General features: G+C 45.5%; 1 protein-coding gene across 9 annotated transcripts in view; it reads right to left on the reverse strand.

Moving 5' to 3' along the window:
* Window positions 1–17,785, reverse strand: part of MYO18A (myosin XVIIIA) — a 134,488-nt gene that overhangs the window by 102,058 nt on the left and 14,645 nt on the right. For all 9 annotated transcript variants that reach the window (XM_060204056.1, XM_060204054.1, XM_060204055.1 and 6 more), the window contains exon 2: window positions 13,564–14,635. In XM_060204056.1, coding sequence (XP_060060039.1) covers window positions 13,564–14,556 — 993 coding nt within the window. In that variant the 5' untranslated portion in view covers window positions 14,557–14,635. The remainder of the gene's footprint in view (window positions 1–13,563; window positions 14,636–17,785) is intronic.

The following is a 17,785-nucleotide window of genomic DNA, read 5'->3' on the forward strand; positions in this document are numbered from 1 at the left end:
ACTCTAGAGTTGTTTGGGGGCCACTCAGACTGCATAGCAAAAAGGAGGTTGGCTCCACTTCTCTGCAGTGTCTGTCTGGCATGGTGGGCATTCCCAGTGCTGCCAGATTCCTGGAGTACATCCGTACCCATTGGCCAGAACTGACAAGTAGAGGCACCTGGCCAGCAGGGGAGTCCCCACCCCAACTGGGCCACTGGTTCCCACCCCCAAAGAGGCTGCTCTCCACCCCAGGCTGCAGTAAGGAGAATCCAGCAGTTCTGTGCAGCGGGGTGGCGGGAGCCCTGCTGGCAGGCAGAACGCATGCTTGTGGTTTCTGGGAAACGCTATAGAGATTTGCAGCATTTTTAAAATACTTGTGTTCCCACCGGCCACACTCCCCTTCACCCCACTCCTCACCCACCCCCAGTCTGGGTGTTTGTGTATCTGGTATTTTCCAGAACCATTTCAAAGTAAATAAGAGAGATTAGAAGGGGGCAGACGGCAAGGGAGCTGAGGGCATCAGGGTGGGCTGGAATGGGTCTGGCCAAAGCCGGAAGGAGCCAGAGCAGGATACCTCAAATCAAGGCCCTGTCCCCTCACCAGAGCTCCAAGCTGTGCCTGCAAATGCTACCAATGACCGTGACATGTCCCCGCACCCAGTTCAATATGGCCTGTGCCCGCAGCCCACAGGCTGGGTGGCCAAGGCAATTTGGAGCTATAGTTCATGGAGCCTCTGAGGGCAAAGAGAGACCTAACAAAACAGCTGTGACTTAGTCCACCACTATCCTGCTGGTCCCATGGGCCCCCACAGTCCCCACCAAAGACCTTTTATCCATACATCTCGTGGACTTCCTCAGTATCAAAGAGATATATCGTCCTGGGGCTCCATTCTGAGGCCCCAAGCCAGGGTTCTCACTGGATGAAGACTGATGTCAGAGTCAGCAGCTCTGGAACAAAATTAAGTAACCACTGCTTATTTAAAACCAAAAAGAAGGAGGAGGAGGAGGAGGAGGAGGAGGAGGAAAGTATTTGAGAATCATCATTTGGGGATAATATTAGGAGTAGAAATGTTCTGCTCCATCACTGTCACCTCTGGTAATACATTCTCCTTTTCAGAGGTGACTATAGTTGGCTACTTAGGTGTGTGTTCTTCCCTGACTAGTTTTCTCAGATTCTGGGAGGACAGAATAAGGCCCATTTACAGATGAAGGGCACTTCCTCTGAGGAGGCCTCTCCTAACTGTCACCCCTCTCTCCCTGCCCCACTGTGTACGCATGCAGACTTTCGAGATAGCACTTATCATGCCTGGTTGCATTACATGACTTAGGTCTGTGCTCCTCGAGGAAAGATTATGTTTTGTTTATTTACTCACCGAGCACTCAATCCTTAAGCAGACTTTAGTAAACGTTTAAGGGGGTGAGCCAACTAAGGGTCAGAAAGGTTTAGTAACTTTAGTTAAACTCAAACACTGGTTTTTTTCTGACTGCAAAGTTCATGCTCTCTCCACTATAACATGACTTCTCCCAGACACTTCTGAATGGGAAGGTGATTTAAACAGACAGGATGACCTCGGAAGGAATCTTACAGCCTTTGAATACAAGCCCCAAGGTCCCAGAGGAGAAACTATTTCACGGATCTCAGGCAAATAGCTCACAGCTTCAGAAGACTCAAGAAAATAGACTGGCCTGGGAGGTGAGGATTTCTTTTAAGCCCCCACCTCTCCATCCATCCACTGCATCCTCAAAAGTTCATGGAAGCAGTGAATTGTGTGTAGGGTTCCCATGCAGGTCAGTCTCTCTGCTTATTGTCATCAGAAGGACAAACACACCGGACAAGGGTTAGCTAGGTGGACTTTTTTTAACTCAGCAGAAATATTCTACTTTCCCACACAACCCACTTACAATGGACCCACTGAGGATACAAACAGAAGAGACCAGCTCTCCCCTCTCCCAGGTCCTAGCTCTAGACTAGCCTCTGCCTTTTCTCAGTGGAACTGGTTTTCCTGTCTAGACACAAGCAACTCAAGATAGATATAGATGTAGAGGTAGAAGTAAATAGATATATAGAGAGAGATTGGGGCTGGGTGGTGGTGCACCTGGCTGAGTGCACGTTACAATGCACAAGGACCTGGGTTCAAGCCCCTGGCCCCCACCTGTAGGGGGAAAGCCTCACGAGTGGTTAAGCTGGGCTTACAGGTGTCTCTTTGTATCTCTCCCTCTCTCTCTTCCCCCTCCTATCAACTTCTGGCTGCCTCTATCCAATAAGCAAATAAGGATTAAAAAAAGAGAGAGACAGAGAGATATATAGATTTTTTTTTCACCAAAGTTTTGCTGAGGCTTTGCACCTGTATGATTCCACTGCTTCTTACAGACCCACTTTCCCCCCCAAAGACAGAGGGTGAGAGAAAGAGACTCAGAAAGGACAGAGATCACAGTGCTGCTCCATTGCTCATGAAGCTTCCCCTTTGTAAGGTGCTTTGTATGTTGTAACCGGGAGCTCAAGCTGGGGTCCATGCACATAATAAGGTGTTGCTCTACCAGGTGAACTATCTCCTAGTTCCTTTAAGAATCTCATCTTTAGGGAGTCGGGTGGTAGCGCAGCGGATTAAGTGCACATGGCACAAAGCCCAAGGACTGGCGTAAGGATCCCAGTTTGAGCCCCCGACTCCCCACCTGCAGGGGAGTCGCTTCACAAGTGGTGAAGCAGGTCTGCAGGTGTCTATCTTTCTCTCCCCATCTTCCCCTCCTCTCTCCATTTCTCTCTGTCCTATCCAACAATGAAATCAATAACAACAACAATAACTACAACAACAATGAAACAACAAGGGTGACAAAAGGGGGAAAAGCAAATAAAAAAATTTTTTAAAAAAAGAAACTCATCTTTGTCAACATTTTCACTCTGCTCACCAGATTCAAAGAACTCTGCATTTAAAGAATATTAAGAGCAACTGTTCCAAAAAGAGTTGCCCCCGAAAGACTTTTCCTTGACCGCTGCTCTTCCTTCCCCCACACCAGTCAGTCCCCCAGACTATAGAACCTACCTCAGTTACTCACATCCAATACGTCCCTTCATCCCTGTCACTTCTGCCCAAATTCATTCCCTAGGATTCTCCATCTATTCTTCTCGGATTGCTATAATGTCAATAGCTCCCTCACACAGCTATTCTTTTTTTTTTTAAAGTTTTTTTTTCGAGATTTGACTTCCGGAGGCGGAGCTACGAGCAGCAGATCGCTTTCTCTCCTCTCCTCTCCTCTCCTCTCCTCTCCTCTCCTCTCCTCTCCTCTCCTCTCCCGGATCAACTAGGAATACCAGAGGAGACCACCCGGACCGAAACAAGACAGGACTAGAATGACCACAGAAACCCACTAAATCACCCGTGAGTACAAACACGCGTGGCTGGTGACAGAGAGGAGAGAGGGGCCTAAGGAGAGACTAAGTGACTGCTAACAGTTCAACAGTTTGTCAGTGGAGACACCACCTCCAGTCTGCTCCACCAACAAGGGGACAGCTGAAGGGAGGAAAGGACTCCCTAGAGACTCACCAAGTTCAACTCTGAGTCTCCATTGCTACTACCCTCAGAATCTGGAGCAGCAACAGGGAGGGACACCAGGGTACACCAGGGTACAGAGATCTAACCGGGAAACTCAGGAGAAGACCTATACCTCGGTGGCATAGCTGAGGGGCTGTGAAAGTCTCTTTGCATAACCACTGGATTATCTCTGCCACACCCTGCTTTATCTCTTGGTCAGGAGTCAGTGATTAAGCTAAGAAGCCTATTGATAGTTTAAAAGCCCTCAGGCTCCCATAGCCTACAGGGGAAAAAAAAAAAAGGCTTTTACACCACTGAACTCCAACTCAGGGATTGAAAAAACTGTTAACTTATATAAAATGGTTAAAACAACAAGAAAAAATATTGGAGACTCAAACCAGGACAAGAGTCCAGCTAAAAGTCCTCCAGAGGGTGAAGCACAAAACAACGAGTTCAACATCCAAACATTAGCTAAGGAAATAATAACAGGAGTGAGTAAAGAATTTGAAAAAATTGTAATCAGAAATGCAGGAACAACAAATGAGAATATGGAAGAAAATTCTAATTATCTCATGGTTATTAGAGAGCTGAAAGCTGAAATCGCTGAGCTAAGAAGGCAACTAGCTGAACAAGCTAAAACAGTATCGGAGCAGGGCAACAAAATAGATGAACTCCAGAAAGCAGTAGAGGGCAGAGAGAATAGAATCAATGAGGCTGAAGACAGAATTAGCAAGATTGAGGATGAATTAGAGACAACTAAAAAAGAAGTAAGAGATCTCAAAAAGAGATTAAGAGATGCTGAAAACAACAACAGAGTCCTATGGGATGACTTCAAAAGAAACAATATACGCATTAGTGGCTTACCAGAGGAAGAAAGAGAAGGGGAGGAAGAAAGCATTCTCCAGGCCATAATAGCTGAAAATTTCTCTAGTCTAGACAACACCAAAGACATAAAGATTCAAGAAGCCCAGAGGGTCCCAAACAGAATTAACCCAGACCTAAAGACACCAAGACATGTCATACTTAGATTGGAAAGGAATAAGGATAAAGAAAGGATCCTCAAGGCTGCAAGAGAAAAAACAAAGAGTCACCTACAAAGGAAAACCCATAAGATTAGCAGCAGACTTCTCCATACAAACACTACAGGCCAGAAGAGAATGGCAAGATATTTATCGAGTGCTCAATGAGAAAGGCTTTCAGCCAAGAATACTATATCCTGCTAGATTGTCATTCAGACTAGATGGAAGCATCAAAACCTTCTCAGACAAGCAACAGTTGAAGGAAGCAACCATCACCAAGCCTGCCCTGAAAGAAGTTATGAAAGGTCTCCTATAAACAACCAGACCACCACAAATAGGACATATATCAAAACACTCTAAAACTCTACAAGAATGGCGTTAAAATATCTTCAATCTTTGATATCAATAAATGTCAATGGCCTGAATTCACCTATTAAAAGACACAGAGTAGGAAGATGGATCAGAAAACACAACCCAACAATATGTTGTCTACAGGAAACTCACCTAACTCAACAAGACAAACACAGACTTAAAGTGAAAGGATGGAAAACTATCATTCAAGCCAATGGCCCACAAAAAAGGGCAGGAACAGCTATTCTCATATCTGACATGATAGACTTTAAAATAGATAAGATTAAAAAAGATAGGAATGGACACTATTTAATGCTCAGAGGATCAGTCAATCAAGAGGACTTAACAATTATTAACATCTATGCACCCAATGAGAAGCCATCTAAATACATCAAACTTCTACTGAAAGAGCTACAGCAATATATTAACAGTAACACAATCATAGTAGGGGACTTCAACACCCCACTATCTCAACTTGACAGATCATCCAGGCAGAAAATCAGTAAAAACATAAGGGAGCTAAATGAAGAGATAGATAAACTAGAACTATTGGACATTTTCAGAGTCATTCATCCCAAGAAACTGGAATACACATTTTACTCAAATCCGCATGGATCATTCTCAAGGATAGACCATATGTTAGGCCACAAAGACAGCATCAGCCTATTCAAGAGCATTGAAATCATCCCAAGCATCTTCTCAGACCACAGTGGAATTAAACTAACACTTAACAATCAACAAAAGATTAGTAACAGTGCCAAAATGTGGAAGCTCAACAGTACACTTCTTAACAACTTCTGGGTCAAAGAGGAAATCAAGGAAGAAATCCAAATGTTTCGAGAGTTCAATGAAAATGAAGACACAAGCTATCAAAATATTTGGGACACAGCTAAAGCAGTCCTAAGAGGGAAGTTCATAGCTATACAAGCACACATTAGGAAACAAGAAAAGGCACAAATAAACAGCCTGATTGCACATCTTAAAGACCTAGAAGAAGAACAACAAAGGAATCCTAAAGCAACCAGAAGGACAGAAATTACTAAAGTTAGGGCAGAAATAAATAACATTGAGAATAGGAAAACCATACAAAGATCAATGAAAGTAAATGTTGGTTCTTCGAAAGAGTAAACAAAATCGACAAATCTTTAGCCAGACTCACAAAACAAAAAAGGGAGAAGACCCAAATAAATCGGATAGTAAATGAAAGAGGAGATATCACAACAGACACTGCAGAAATTCAACATATCATGTGAGGCTTCTATGAACAACTATATGCTACCAAGCTAGAGAACCTGGAAGAAATGAATGATTTCCTAGATACCTACCAACTTCCAAAACTAAATAAAGAGGAAGTGGATAACATGAACAGGCCCATCACAGCTAATGAAATTGAAACAGTTATCAAAAATCTTCCCAAAAATAAAAGTCCTGGACCAGATGGTTTTACAGATGAATTCTACAAAACTTTCAAAGAAAAACTAATACCTCTACTTTTAAAAGTCTTCCAGAAGATTGAAGACACTGGAATACTCCCTGCCAGCTTCTATGAAGCCAACATCACTCTGATACCAAAAGCAGACAGGGACACAACCAAAAAAGAAAACTACAGACCAATATCTCTGATGAACATAGATGCGAAAATATTGAACAAAATTCTAGCCAACCGGATACAGCAGTATATCAAAAAGATTGTTCATCATGACCAAGTGGGGTTTATCCCAGGCATGCAAGGTTGGTTTAATATACGTAAATCAATCAATGTGATCCACCGCATCAACAAAAGCAAGACCAAAAACCACATGGTCATATCAATAGATGCAGAGAAAGCCTTCGACAAAATACAACATCCCTTTATGATCAAAACACTACAAAAAATAGGAATAGATGGAAAATTCCTGAAGATAGTGGAGTCTATATATAGCAAACCTACAGCCAACATCATACTCAATGGTGAAAAACTGGAAGCATTTCCCCTCAGATCAGGTACCAGACAGGGCTGCCCACTATCACCATTACTATTCAACATAGTGTTGGAAGTTCTTGCCATAGCAATCAGGCAGGAGCAAGGAATTAAAGGCATACAGATTGGAAGAGAAGAAGTCAAACTCTCCTTATTTGCAGATGACATGATAGTATACATGGAAAAACCTAAGGAATCCAGCAAGAAGCTTTTGGAAATCATCAGGCAATACAGTAATGTATCAGGCTATAAAATTAACATTCAAAAGTCAGTGGCATTCCTCTATGCAAACACTAAGTTAGAAGAAATTGAAATCCAGAAATCAGTTCCTTTTTCTATAGCAACAAAAACAATAAAATATCTAGGAATAAACCTAACCAAAGAAGTGAAAGACTTGTATACTGAAAATTATGAGTCACTACTCAAAGAAATTGAAAAAGACACAAAGAAGTGGAAAGATATTCCATGTTCATGGGTTGGAAGAATTAACATCATCAAAATGAATATATTACCCAGAGCCATCTACAAATTTAATGCTATCCCCATCAAGATCCCAAGCACATTTTTTAGGAGAATAGAAAAAATGCTACAAATGTTTATCTGGAACCAGAAAAGACCTAGAATTGCCAAAACAATCTTGAGAAAAAAGAACAGAACCGGAGGCATCACACTGCCAGATCTCAAACTGTATTATAGGGCCATTGTCATCAAAACTGCTTGGTACTGGAATATGAACAGACACACTGACCAGTGGAATAGAATTGAGAGCCCAGAAATGAGGCCCCACACGTATGGACATCTAATCTTTGACAAAGGGGCCCAGACTAGTATATGGGGGAAGCAGAGTCTCTTCAACAAATGGTGTTGGAAACAATGGGTTGAAACATGCAGAAGAATGAAACTGAATCACTGTATTTCACCAAATACAAAAGTAAATTCCAAGTGGATCAAGGACTTGGATGTTAGACCAGAAACTATCAGATACTTAGAGGAAAATATCGGAAGAACTTTTTTCCGCATAAATTTTAAAGACATTTTCAATGAAACGAATCCAATTACAAGGAAGACTAAGGCAAGTATAAACCTATGGGACTACATCAAATTAAAAAGCTTCTTCACAGCAAAAGAAACCACTACCCAAATCAAGAGACCCCTCACAGAATGGGAGAAGATCTTTACATGCCATACATCAGATAAGAGTTTAATAACCAACATATATAAAGAGCTTGCCAGACTCAACAACAAGACAACAAATAACCCCATCCAAAAATGGGGGGAGGACATGGACAGAATATTCACCACAGAAGAGATCCAAAAGGCCGAGAAACACATGAAAAAATGCTCCAAGTCTCTGATTGTCAGAGAAATGCAAATCAAGACAACAATGAGATATCACTTCACTCCTGTGAGAATGTCACACATCAGAAAAGGTAACAGCAGCAAATGCTGGAGAGGGTGTGGGGTCAAAGGAACCCTCCTGCACTGCTGGTGGGAATGTCAATTGGTCCAACCTCTGTGGAGAACAGTTTGGAGAACTCTCAGAAGGCTAGAAATGGACCTGCCCTATGACCCTGCAATTCCCCTCCTGGGGATATATCCTAAGGAACCCAACACATCCATCCAAAAAGATCTGTGTACACATATGTTCTTGGCAGCACAATTTGTAATAGCCAAAACCTGGAAGCAACCCAGGTGTCCAACAACAGATGAGTGGCTGAGCAAGTTGTGGTATATATACACAATGGAATACTACTCAGCTGTAAAAAATGGTGACTTCACCGTTTTCAGCCGATCTTGGATGGACCTTGAAAAAATCATGTTGAGTGAAATAAGTCAGGAACAGAAGGATGAATACGGGATGATCTCACTCTCAGGCTGAAGTTGAAAAACAAGATTAGAAAAGAAAACACAAGTCGAACCTGAAATGGAATTGGAGTATTACACCAAAGTAAAAGACTCTGGGGTGGGTGGGTGGGGAGAATACAGGTCCATGAAAAATGATGAATGAAATAGTGGGGGTTGTATTGTTAAATGGGAATCTGGGGAATGTTATGCATGTAAAAAAAAAAAAAAAAAAGAAGTAGAAACGCAAAGCAGAAATTGACTGAGTTTGGAGTATGGCACCAAAGTAAGAAAGCATAAGTATACTAGAGTTTGCAGTGAGTACCTCCCTAATACTTCCTCTCCACTTTTCCAAGCTTTGGGTCCATGATTGCTCAACAATTTGTTTGGCTTTGTATGTTAACTCTCTTTTCAGTCACCAGGTTCCAGGTGTCATCAGGATGCCGGCCAGACTTCCCTGGATTGAAGACCCCACCAATATGTCCTGGAGCTCAGCTTCCCCAGAGACCCACCCTACTAGGGAAAGAGAGAGGCAGACTGGGAGTATGGACCGACCAGTCAACGCCCATGTTCAGCGGGGAAGCAATTACAGAAGCCAGACCTTCTACCTTCTGCAACCCACAATGACCCTGGGTCCATGCTCCCAGAGGGATAGAGAATGGGAAAGCTATCAGGGGAGGGGGTTGGATATGGAGATTGGGTGGTGGGAATTGTGTGGAGTTGTACCCCTCCTACCCTATGGTTTTGTTAATTAATCCTTTCTTAAATTAAAAAAAAGGGAATAAATAAATTAAATAAATATTTAAAAAATAATAATAAAAAAATAAAGTTTTTTTTTCTAATTTTATTTTATTTTATTTTATTTTTATTTATTTCCTTTTGTTGCCCTTGTTGTTTTATTGTTGTAGTTATTATTGATGTCGTTGTTGTGGGATAGGACAGAGAGAAATGGAGAGAGGAGGGGAAGACAGAGAGGGGGAGAGAAAGACAGACACCTGCAGACCTGCTTCACCGCCTGTGAAGGGACCTGCCTGCAGGTGGGGAACCGGGGGCTCGAACCGGGATCCTGACTCACACAGCTATTCTGGCTACAACCAAAAACATTCTCCATAAGCTGCCAGAGAGATTTTTCTGAAATCTATTCATATCAGTCACTGATTAAGTGGCTTCATTGCCCTTAGGTTAAAGTTCACATTCCTCAGCCTGGCTCACAAGGGCCTTTGTGACCTGGCCCCTGCTTGCCTCTCAGGGTGCTTTTCTTCATACACTGTTCCCTTCATTTTTAATTATTTTTCTTATTTATTTATTTGCTTCCAGGGTTATTGCTAGGCTTGGTGCCTATACTACAAATCCCCACTGCTCCTGATGATCTTTTTTTTTTCTCCCACTGGAAAGGACAGAGAGCAACTGAGAGAGGAGGAGACAATAGAGGGAGAGAAAAAGACACCTGCAGACCTGCTTCACCGCTTGCGAAGGAACCCCTGCAAGTGGGGGGAGCCAGGGGCTCAAACCGGGATCACTGTCTCAACCCCATTTGTCTGCTTTTGTTCCAGAGCACTGTTCAGCTCTGGCTTATGGTGGTACAAGAGATTGAACCTAGGATTTTGAAGCTTCAGGCATGAAAGTATTTTTGTATAACCATTATGCTATTCGCCTTGCCCTGCCCCCCCCCCAGTTTTAATTACCAAGTGTGTCCTTCTTTTTCCAATCTATAGGCCTTAGCCTGTACCTGTTACAGTCTCCCCCTTCCTCTTGCCTCCCAGTTACAAATTGACCTAGATGCCAACTTCCCCAGACTTACTCCCATGGCCATACTTGAAGCCTCTCTTCCATGCTCTCCAGGATACTGTACTAGACCCTGCCACTGAGCTTTTCAAACAACATTATCGTTATCTGTTACTTGATCACCTGTCCCACTAGACTATGAGTTCTTTGGAGCTGGGATGATGCATTGCTTATTGGTCCCAGGATTGAGTACACAGAGAGAACTGAACAAGTAGTTGTTTAATAGATAGGTGAGTGGAAAGTGTGAAGTTGGAAGAAAGAACACCTTCACTCAAGCCTCAAAGCTGTCTACTGCTGTGGTTCACCCGTACTCCTTCCACTGGAACTCTGTCTAGAAGCTACAGAGACACATGAAGAAGATAAGAACCAAACACTGTGGACACACACCACATGAGAAGGAAACTCAAAGGGCTCTCTCTCCCTGGGGCCTCCTAATAGATCATGGAGAGAAGCCATGGGGCCTGGCCCCTATCTGCATGCAGAGAGAGAACAGATGTCTAGCCAGCTCCCTGCAAGTTCCCTGGGGACAGGGGACGTGTGGACACAGTTGATGGATGGTCTGATAGGCAGGGTGGCCACCAGTGGCCCTGTGGGGCTAGAGTTGTCAGAATCCTCCACCCAGGAGCTTGGAGGAGGTGGAAAGATTCTTTTCTTGGCATGGAAGTGGGATTAGAACTGCTGCCAAGAAAGGAGCAAGAGTCAGAGTGGGAGGATGTGGAGAAGATAGAGGGTGAGAGCCTCAGAAGAGGCTGCAGTACACCCACACCAGCTCCAGGGTCTGGCCCAGGAAGCAAGAATGCTGGGCTTGCTCTGATCCTCTCTCCCTGTTACTGGGTAGGAAGGTGGGAGCTGTCTCTCAGACCCAGACCTCTAGTCCTGTCAGATGGTTATAGGAGACTCATGAAGATGGGGTTTGCTACTATGTCCTGTCAGAATTCCCAGGCATCATCTTAGGAAAGAAGTCTCCTGGACAGCAGTGGACCTTGTCCCACGGGAGTTAGACGAGTCAGTATTCCAGGACTATCACCTGTAACATGAAACACACCAGGGCTTCCTCCAAAGTTAAACTAGCCACTTTTCCAATGAGCAGGGTAGCAGAAGCTAGTTGAGGAGGAAGACTGGTTGGGAAATACGAGATGCCAGGATGATCCTTGTGCTGTAAAGCAAAAACTAAACAACATCTGGGATGCCAGGCCTAGGGCCCCAAGGAGGCCTGCGCTGTGGTTCAGCAGGGAGTTAGCAACAGTCCCCCAGGGATTAATTCTTAAAGAAGAAAATTCCATCTGTAGAAAGCAATGTGAGCCTGGGAGAAAGCAGACAGGCACTGCAACAGGGTATATAGTCTTTGATTCTGAGATAAAGACCACTCCCTCTAAGCCATAATTCCCAGAGTTCAATCTAGCCAGGTGGCTAACACATAGTCATGTTTCTGGAATAGAAGAATCTAGGTCCTTCTGTGAAATTCATGACAGATTCTAGGTCCTTCTGTAAAATTCATGACAGATTCCCTCCCACTTACTCTCCCCCACTGAATAACAAAGCTGACTAACCCCACAAAATCCCAGAGAAAAGAAAGGTCTGGAGCCTAGACCCAGTGCTTCCTGCCATAGTATGGCTCTCTGGTTCCTGACACTCCAGGCACAACATGTTGCTAGACTGAGTGGCCATCTGAACATCCATTTCCCGTCCTGGGAGAAAGCTAGTCCAGAACTCAGTTTCCTTAGCACTTCCTCCCACTTTTGACTATGACACATCTGGCTGCTCAATTAACACTGAAAGGTGCTGGCCAGGCAGTGGCCCAGTCAGGCTATGGTGGCTAGATCTGGACAGTCCTGCAACCCACTGCAAGAGAAGGATAGGCAGAGACCAACCTGTCCTCCATATGCTGTCTCCAGGCAGAATACTCTAAATGTAGCCATCCTAGCAGCATGGCCCCTAGAGCTCCATCCCCCTAGAGACCTGCTCATACTCTAAACTAAATCTCTTCTGCCCCAGTGTCATCTTGACCTAGTCCCTGTTGTGTGCAGGACAGCAGGTGGAGTCTCAGAATAATACGGTTACACTGTCTCTGTAGGCCTAGTCCTAGTTCTTCTCCAGAGCTATCCTTTTTCTTCTTCCAGGAGAGGTAGTAAAGTGAGGTAGTTGGTGTGCAACTGTTCTTTGTAATGGCACCTTTTTTTTTTTTGCCTCCAGGGTTATCGATGAGGCTCAGTAACTGCACTACGAATCCACTGCTCCTGGAGGCTATTTTTTCCCTTTTGTTGCCCTTGTTATTGTTGCCATTATTATTGTTATTGTTGCTTGACAGGACAGAGAGAAATGGAGAGAGGAGGAGAAGACAGAGAGGGGGAGAGAAAGGTATCACCTGCAGACCTGCTTCACTGCTTGTGAAGTGACCCCCTTGCAGGTGGGGAGCAGGAGACTTGAACCAGAATCCTTGAGCCGGCCCTTGCACTTCTTGCCATATGCGCTTAACCCACTGCTCTACTGCCTGGTCCCCATAATGGCACTTTTTAAAGGAAAAAGTGTTCTCTGCTTTAAATCCTACTCTGACCCCAACTGGAGTGTAAACAGAAGCAACCAACATTTACAGGATCCTCTATGGTCTGATCCAAGCCTAGGTACCTCTGTAGCCTTTGCTGGTATTCAATCCCTAACTGTCTCAGGGGCTGAAGACATCTTCCTGGGAGCTATAGCTGAGTCAGTACACATACATCCCTGATACTCCATGGCATTCCCAATTTGTCCTTTCTTCACCTCTAAGATATAAATAACATGGGAGCCTATGTTTTGGTTCAGACTCTCATAGTTAGAAGTGGCACATGTTAGCCTCCGTGCCCCAATTTCAGACTCAAGAAACATGATGCCCAAAGCCCTGACCCATCCTTGTGTCATGAAGCTTGTGTCACTGTGCTCTTGCTGAGGTCACCCCTCCCCACAGGTCAGGAAACTTGCCCCTGGAGCCCACAGAGTGGCCTAGCTTCATTACACTCTTACTACGTGTGCCCGGGTATCCCAGTCACCCAACCAAGTACAACTTCAGGAGATGCCAACCTTCCCAACCCCTGCTTGCTCTGACAACCCAGGAAAACACTCACATCGGCTGGCTCCCTGTGGGTCCCCTTGCTACTCCGCAGCCAGCTCCGACTCAGCTCGCTTAGCTCGGGAATGGGTTGCACCTTGAGCCGCACGCAGTCCCCGGACTGCCGGATCATCTCCACAATCTCATCTCTGGACTTACTCTCCACGTTGTGCCCATTAATCTCCACCAGCCGATCACCTGGCACCAGCCCCAGGGCCAGGTCTTTGGTGCCTGCGCCGGGCTCTGCAAAGTGGACCACTTTCCGACAGACCTGACCCTCGGGTCCCCGATCCAGCATGGTTGTGCGGCGCAAGGAGAAGCCAAAGTCTCCAGTGGGTCGACGCTGTAGTTCCAACTGCCGGAGGGCAGGGGCTGGTGGGGAGAGTACGGGGGGCAGGCGCAGGTCAGCGGGGAACCTTTTAGTCACCAGCTCTGGGACCCGGGATCGGGGTCCTGGTCGAGGGATGCCAGGATGCTGCATCAGCTGTCCCTCCAGAGTCCTCACTTCTACCTGTGGGGATGCGGCAGCCGAGTGCTCTGAGGGGGTAGAGGTTTCTGAGGCACTCTCATCACGGCTGCGCTGGGAGAAGGAGAAGCGTTTGACAATCATCTGTGAATTCTGCTTGGCCAGGGAACCAAACTTGGCTGCCCGCTGTAGCACAGAGCCACGGAAGCTGCCCTCCTCACCCTTGAGGTCATCGCTGGAGCTGGCTGTACTTAGGTGGCCTGAATCTAGGATGATGCTGCCCCTGTTGCTGTCAGAGTCGATGTCGGTGAGGTGCAGGTCAGAGCCGCTGGCCACCTTGATGGGGATGGGGTTGGAGATTTCCAGGCGCGTCTTGGATTCTCGCTTAGAGGAGCGGTTCAGGTTGAAGAAGCCTCGTCGCATGCTTATCTCCTCCAGGCTCCGTAGCTCTGCAGCTGACATCCGTTCCTTCTTGTCTTTTTTATCCTTCTTCTCCTTCCGTCCGCCATCTTTGTCCTTGTCTTTCTTCATTAGGTTAAACATGGTGAGGTGCTGTTTTTAGGAGTGGCACCCCCAAAGATTATGAGTGCTTAGCACAGGATCTTTGTATCCCACTTTGTTGCTGCAAACAGAAACAGGGAAATAGAAAGGTTATTCAAACAGAGCCTCTTCCTGCACCTCCAGTCCAGACACGGCCAGTTAGTGAGCACGGAGAGCAGGCAGTGAGTGCTGTGTGTCAGGTACACTGCTTTGCATGATAGTGTCTCAGTCAATTTAATCCCCATCACACTGCTATGAGTCTATGATTAGCCTTCTTTGACAAAGGTTTAGATAAGGCAGGGGAAAAAAAGGCTCAATTATTCCTTAATCCTGATAGACCCTTGCTCAGGTGTACATGGAGGTAGCTTTTGGAGACCTAATCTCCTGAGGAAAGGTCATCAAACCAACCTGGGACTCTGATATTCCAATGAAAAGAACAGATGAAAAGTCTCTCAGCTATCACCTCCTCAGAGCCAATGTCCGTGATGGTGATGGACATCACACAGTACTGGACTCTTCCATAAGCCTGTTATTCTCAGAACATCATCCTTAGCTGCAGCCTCACAGACGACCTCACAGAAGTCACATTTATTTAATGACTACCACTTACCAGGCACAATGCCAGGTACTTTACACACACTATCCTATTTGAACCTCACAATATCCCTGCAAGGTAAGTATCACTATCTACAAATGAGAAGAACAGGGCTCAGAAAAGTATCGGGTAGTTGCCACACACCTAAAAAGTGGCAATGCCAAGGTTCAATGGCAAATATTGTCTTCTTTCCAGAACCTGGGGGCCCAAAGCAAAGCAGAGAAGGAAGTAAGGGGAAGTTCCAGACTGCACAGAGAATAGGCAGCTGTAAAGTGGGGGCAGGTCTGCTGGATAAACAGGATTCTAAAAACTCACATCCTTTTCCCAGATCAACACCTAAATATAGCCTCAGGAAGAAAGTTGTGGTAACTGGAGAGAAAACCCAGCTCCAGGGCACATTTGCCTCAGGCACCAGCCTATTCCCAGCCCCTGCACACACCCAGCTGGGGACAGGACTGAGAAAAGCCTCGTGGGGGGTGGGAATTAAGAGAGACTTCCTTGAATTTTGGTCCATACTCCCAGAAGGGTAAATGTTAGGTAGGGGAAGATGACCACAGGGCTCTGAACTACAATTCCATCAGGACTCAGAGTGGGAAAGGGGAAGAAAAGGGGGTGGGGGGCAATCAAAAGTGGTAGGTGTGCCATAGAAAGAAGAGAAGGCAGGACCATAGAAAAACTGGCAAACATATAAAAACATACATAGTTATAGAAATAACAGGCAGAGCCAGGCAGTAGCACAGTGGGTTAAGTACACATGGTGTGAAGAGCAAGGACTAATGTAAGGATCCCGGTTTGAGCCCCCAGCTCCCAGCCTGCAGGGGGTTGCTTCACAAGTGGTGAAGCAGGTCTGCAGGTGTCTCTTTCTTTCCCCCCCCCTCCATTTCTCTCTGTCCTATCCAACAATAGCAGTAACAACAATAACAATAGCAAAAACAACAAGGGCAACAGAAATGAGAAAAAACGGCCTCCAGAAGCAGTGGATTTGTAGTGCAGGCACCGTATCCCAACAATAACCCTGGAGGCAAAAAAGAAAGAAAAGAAATAACAATCAATCCATATCTGTGATCTTGGGAGAATTAATGCAGTTTCCAGTGTAGGGAATAGGGACATAGAACTCTGGTGGTGGTGAAGGTATGGAATTACAGTCCTGTTATCTCATCATTTTGTAAATCAACATTAAGTCACTAATAAAAAGAGAGAGAGAGGGAGTCAGGCAGGTTAAGTGCACATAGCACAAAGCACAAGGACCTGAGTCAAGATCCTGGTTCTAGCCCCCGGCTCCCCACCTGCAGGGAAGTCGCTTTACAAGTGCTGAAGCAGGTCTGCAGGTGTCTATCTTTCTCTCCCCCTGTCTTCTCCTCCTCTCTCCATTTCTCTGTCCTATGCAACAACGATGACACGAATAACAATAACTACAACAACAATAAATAAAAAAATAAGAGCAACAAAAGGGAAAATAAATAAAGTTAAAAAAAAAAAGAAAATTATCTTAACAGTTAAAAAGGGGGGTGGGTCAGGCGATGGCGCAGTGGGTTAAGTGCATGTGGCGCAAAGCGCAGGGACCGGCGTAAGGATCCGGTTCGAGCCCCCGGCTCCCCACCTGCAGGGGAGTCGCTTCACAGGCGGTGAAGCAGGTCTGCAGGTGTCTATCTCTCTCCCCCTCTGTCTTCCCCTCCTCTCTCCATTTCTCTCTGTCCTATCCAACAACGAACAACATCAACAATGGCAATAATAATAACCACAACGAGGCTACAACAACAAGGGCAACAAAAAGGGGGAAAAAATGGCCTCCAGGAGCGGTGGATTCGTGGTGCAGGCACCGAGCCCAGCAATAACCCTGGAGGAAAAAAAAAAAGAGAGAGGATTTCTTTTAATGCTCTATTTATTTATTGGATAGAAACAGAGAAAAATTGGGAGGGGAGGGGAGATAGTGTGGGTGAGAGGAAGAGAGACACCTGCAGCCCTGCTTGTGAAGTTTCTCCCTGGGGGCTGGGTGGTGATGCTATGTACTATGTACAAAGACTCGCACAAGGACCTGGGTTCAAGCCCATACTCCCCACCTTAAGGGGGGACGCTTCATAAGCAGTGAAGCAGGTTTATAGATGTCTTTCTCTCTCCCTCCCCTATCAATTTCTCTCTATCCTATCAAATAAAATGAGGGAGAATAAAGTTTCTCCCCTGCAGGTAGGGACTGGGGACTTGAACATGTACCTTCAAACCAGTGTACCACCATGCCCTAAACCCAGTGCACCACCACCCACACTCAAGAGAGACTTTCTTTATCTCACCTACAGGGAGCAAGTAGAAGTAGGCCATGCCACCTAATTACAAATGAAATATAATTTTTCTCTCTCCATGAAAGCCTCTCCGAGTTCCAGACATGGAGCCTAGCTAGGAGTCTACCCCTCCCAGAAAAGATCTCTTACAAGGCGCTGGAAAAATCTTCTCCCTGTACACTCTGCTCCCACAAGCAAGCATGGCCCTCCGCCGTGCCCCCCCCTTCTACTGGAAGCCGCCACCCCACCCCCAATGCAGATTCAGTGCCAAGTAGTCATCAAGACTAGACATTTCCAAGGGCCTAGTGCACTTGCTAATTGTCTCTACCCACCCACCCATCACCCTGACCCATGTGGCTCC

Source organism: Erinaceus europaeus, chromosome 12, assembly GCF_950295315.1.
Source record: "Erinaceus europaeus chromosome 12, mEriEur2.1, whole genome shotgun sequence".
NCBI lineage: Eukaryota > Metazoa > Chordata > Mammalia > Eulipotyphla > Erinaceidae > Erinaceus > Erinaceus europaeus.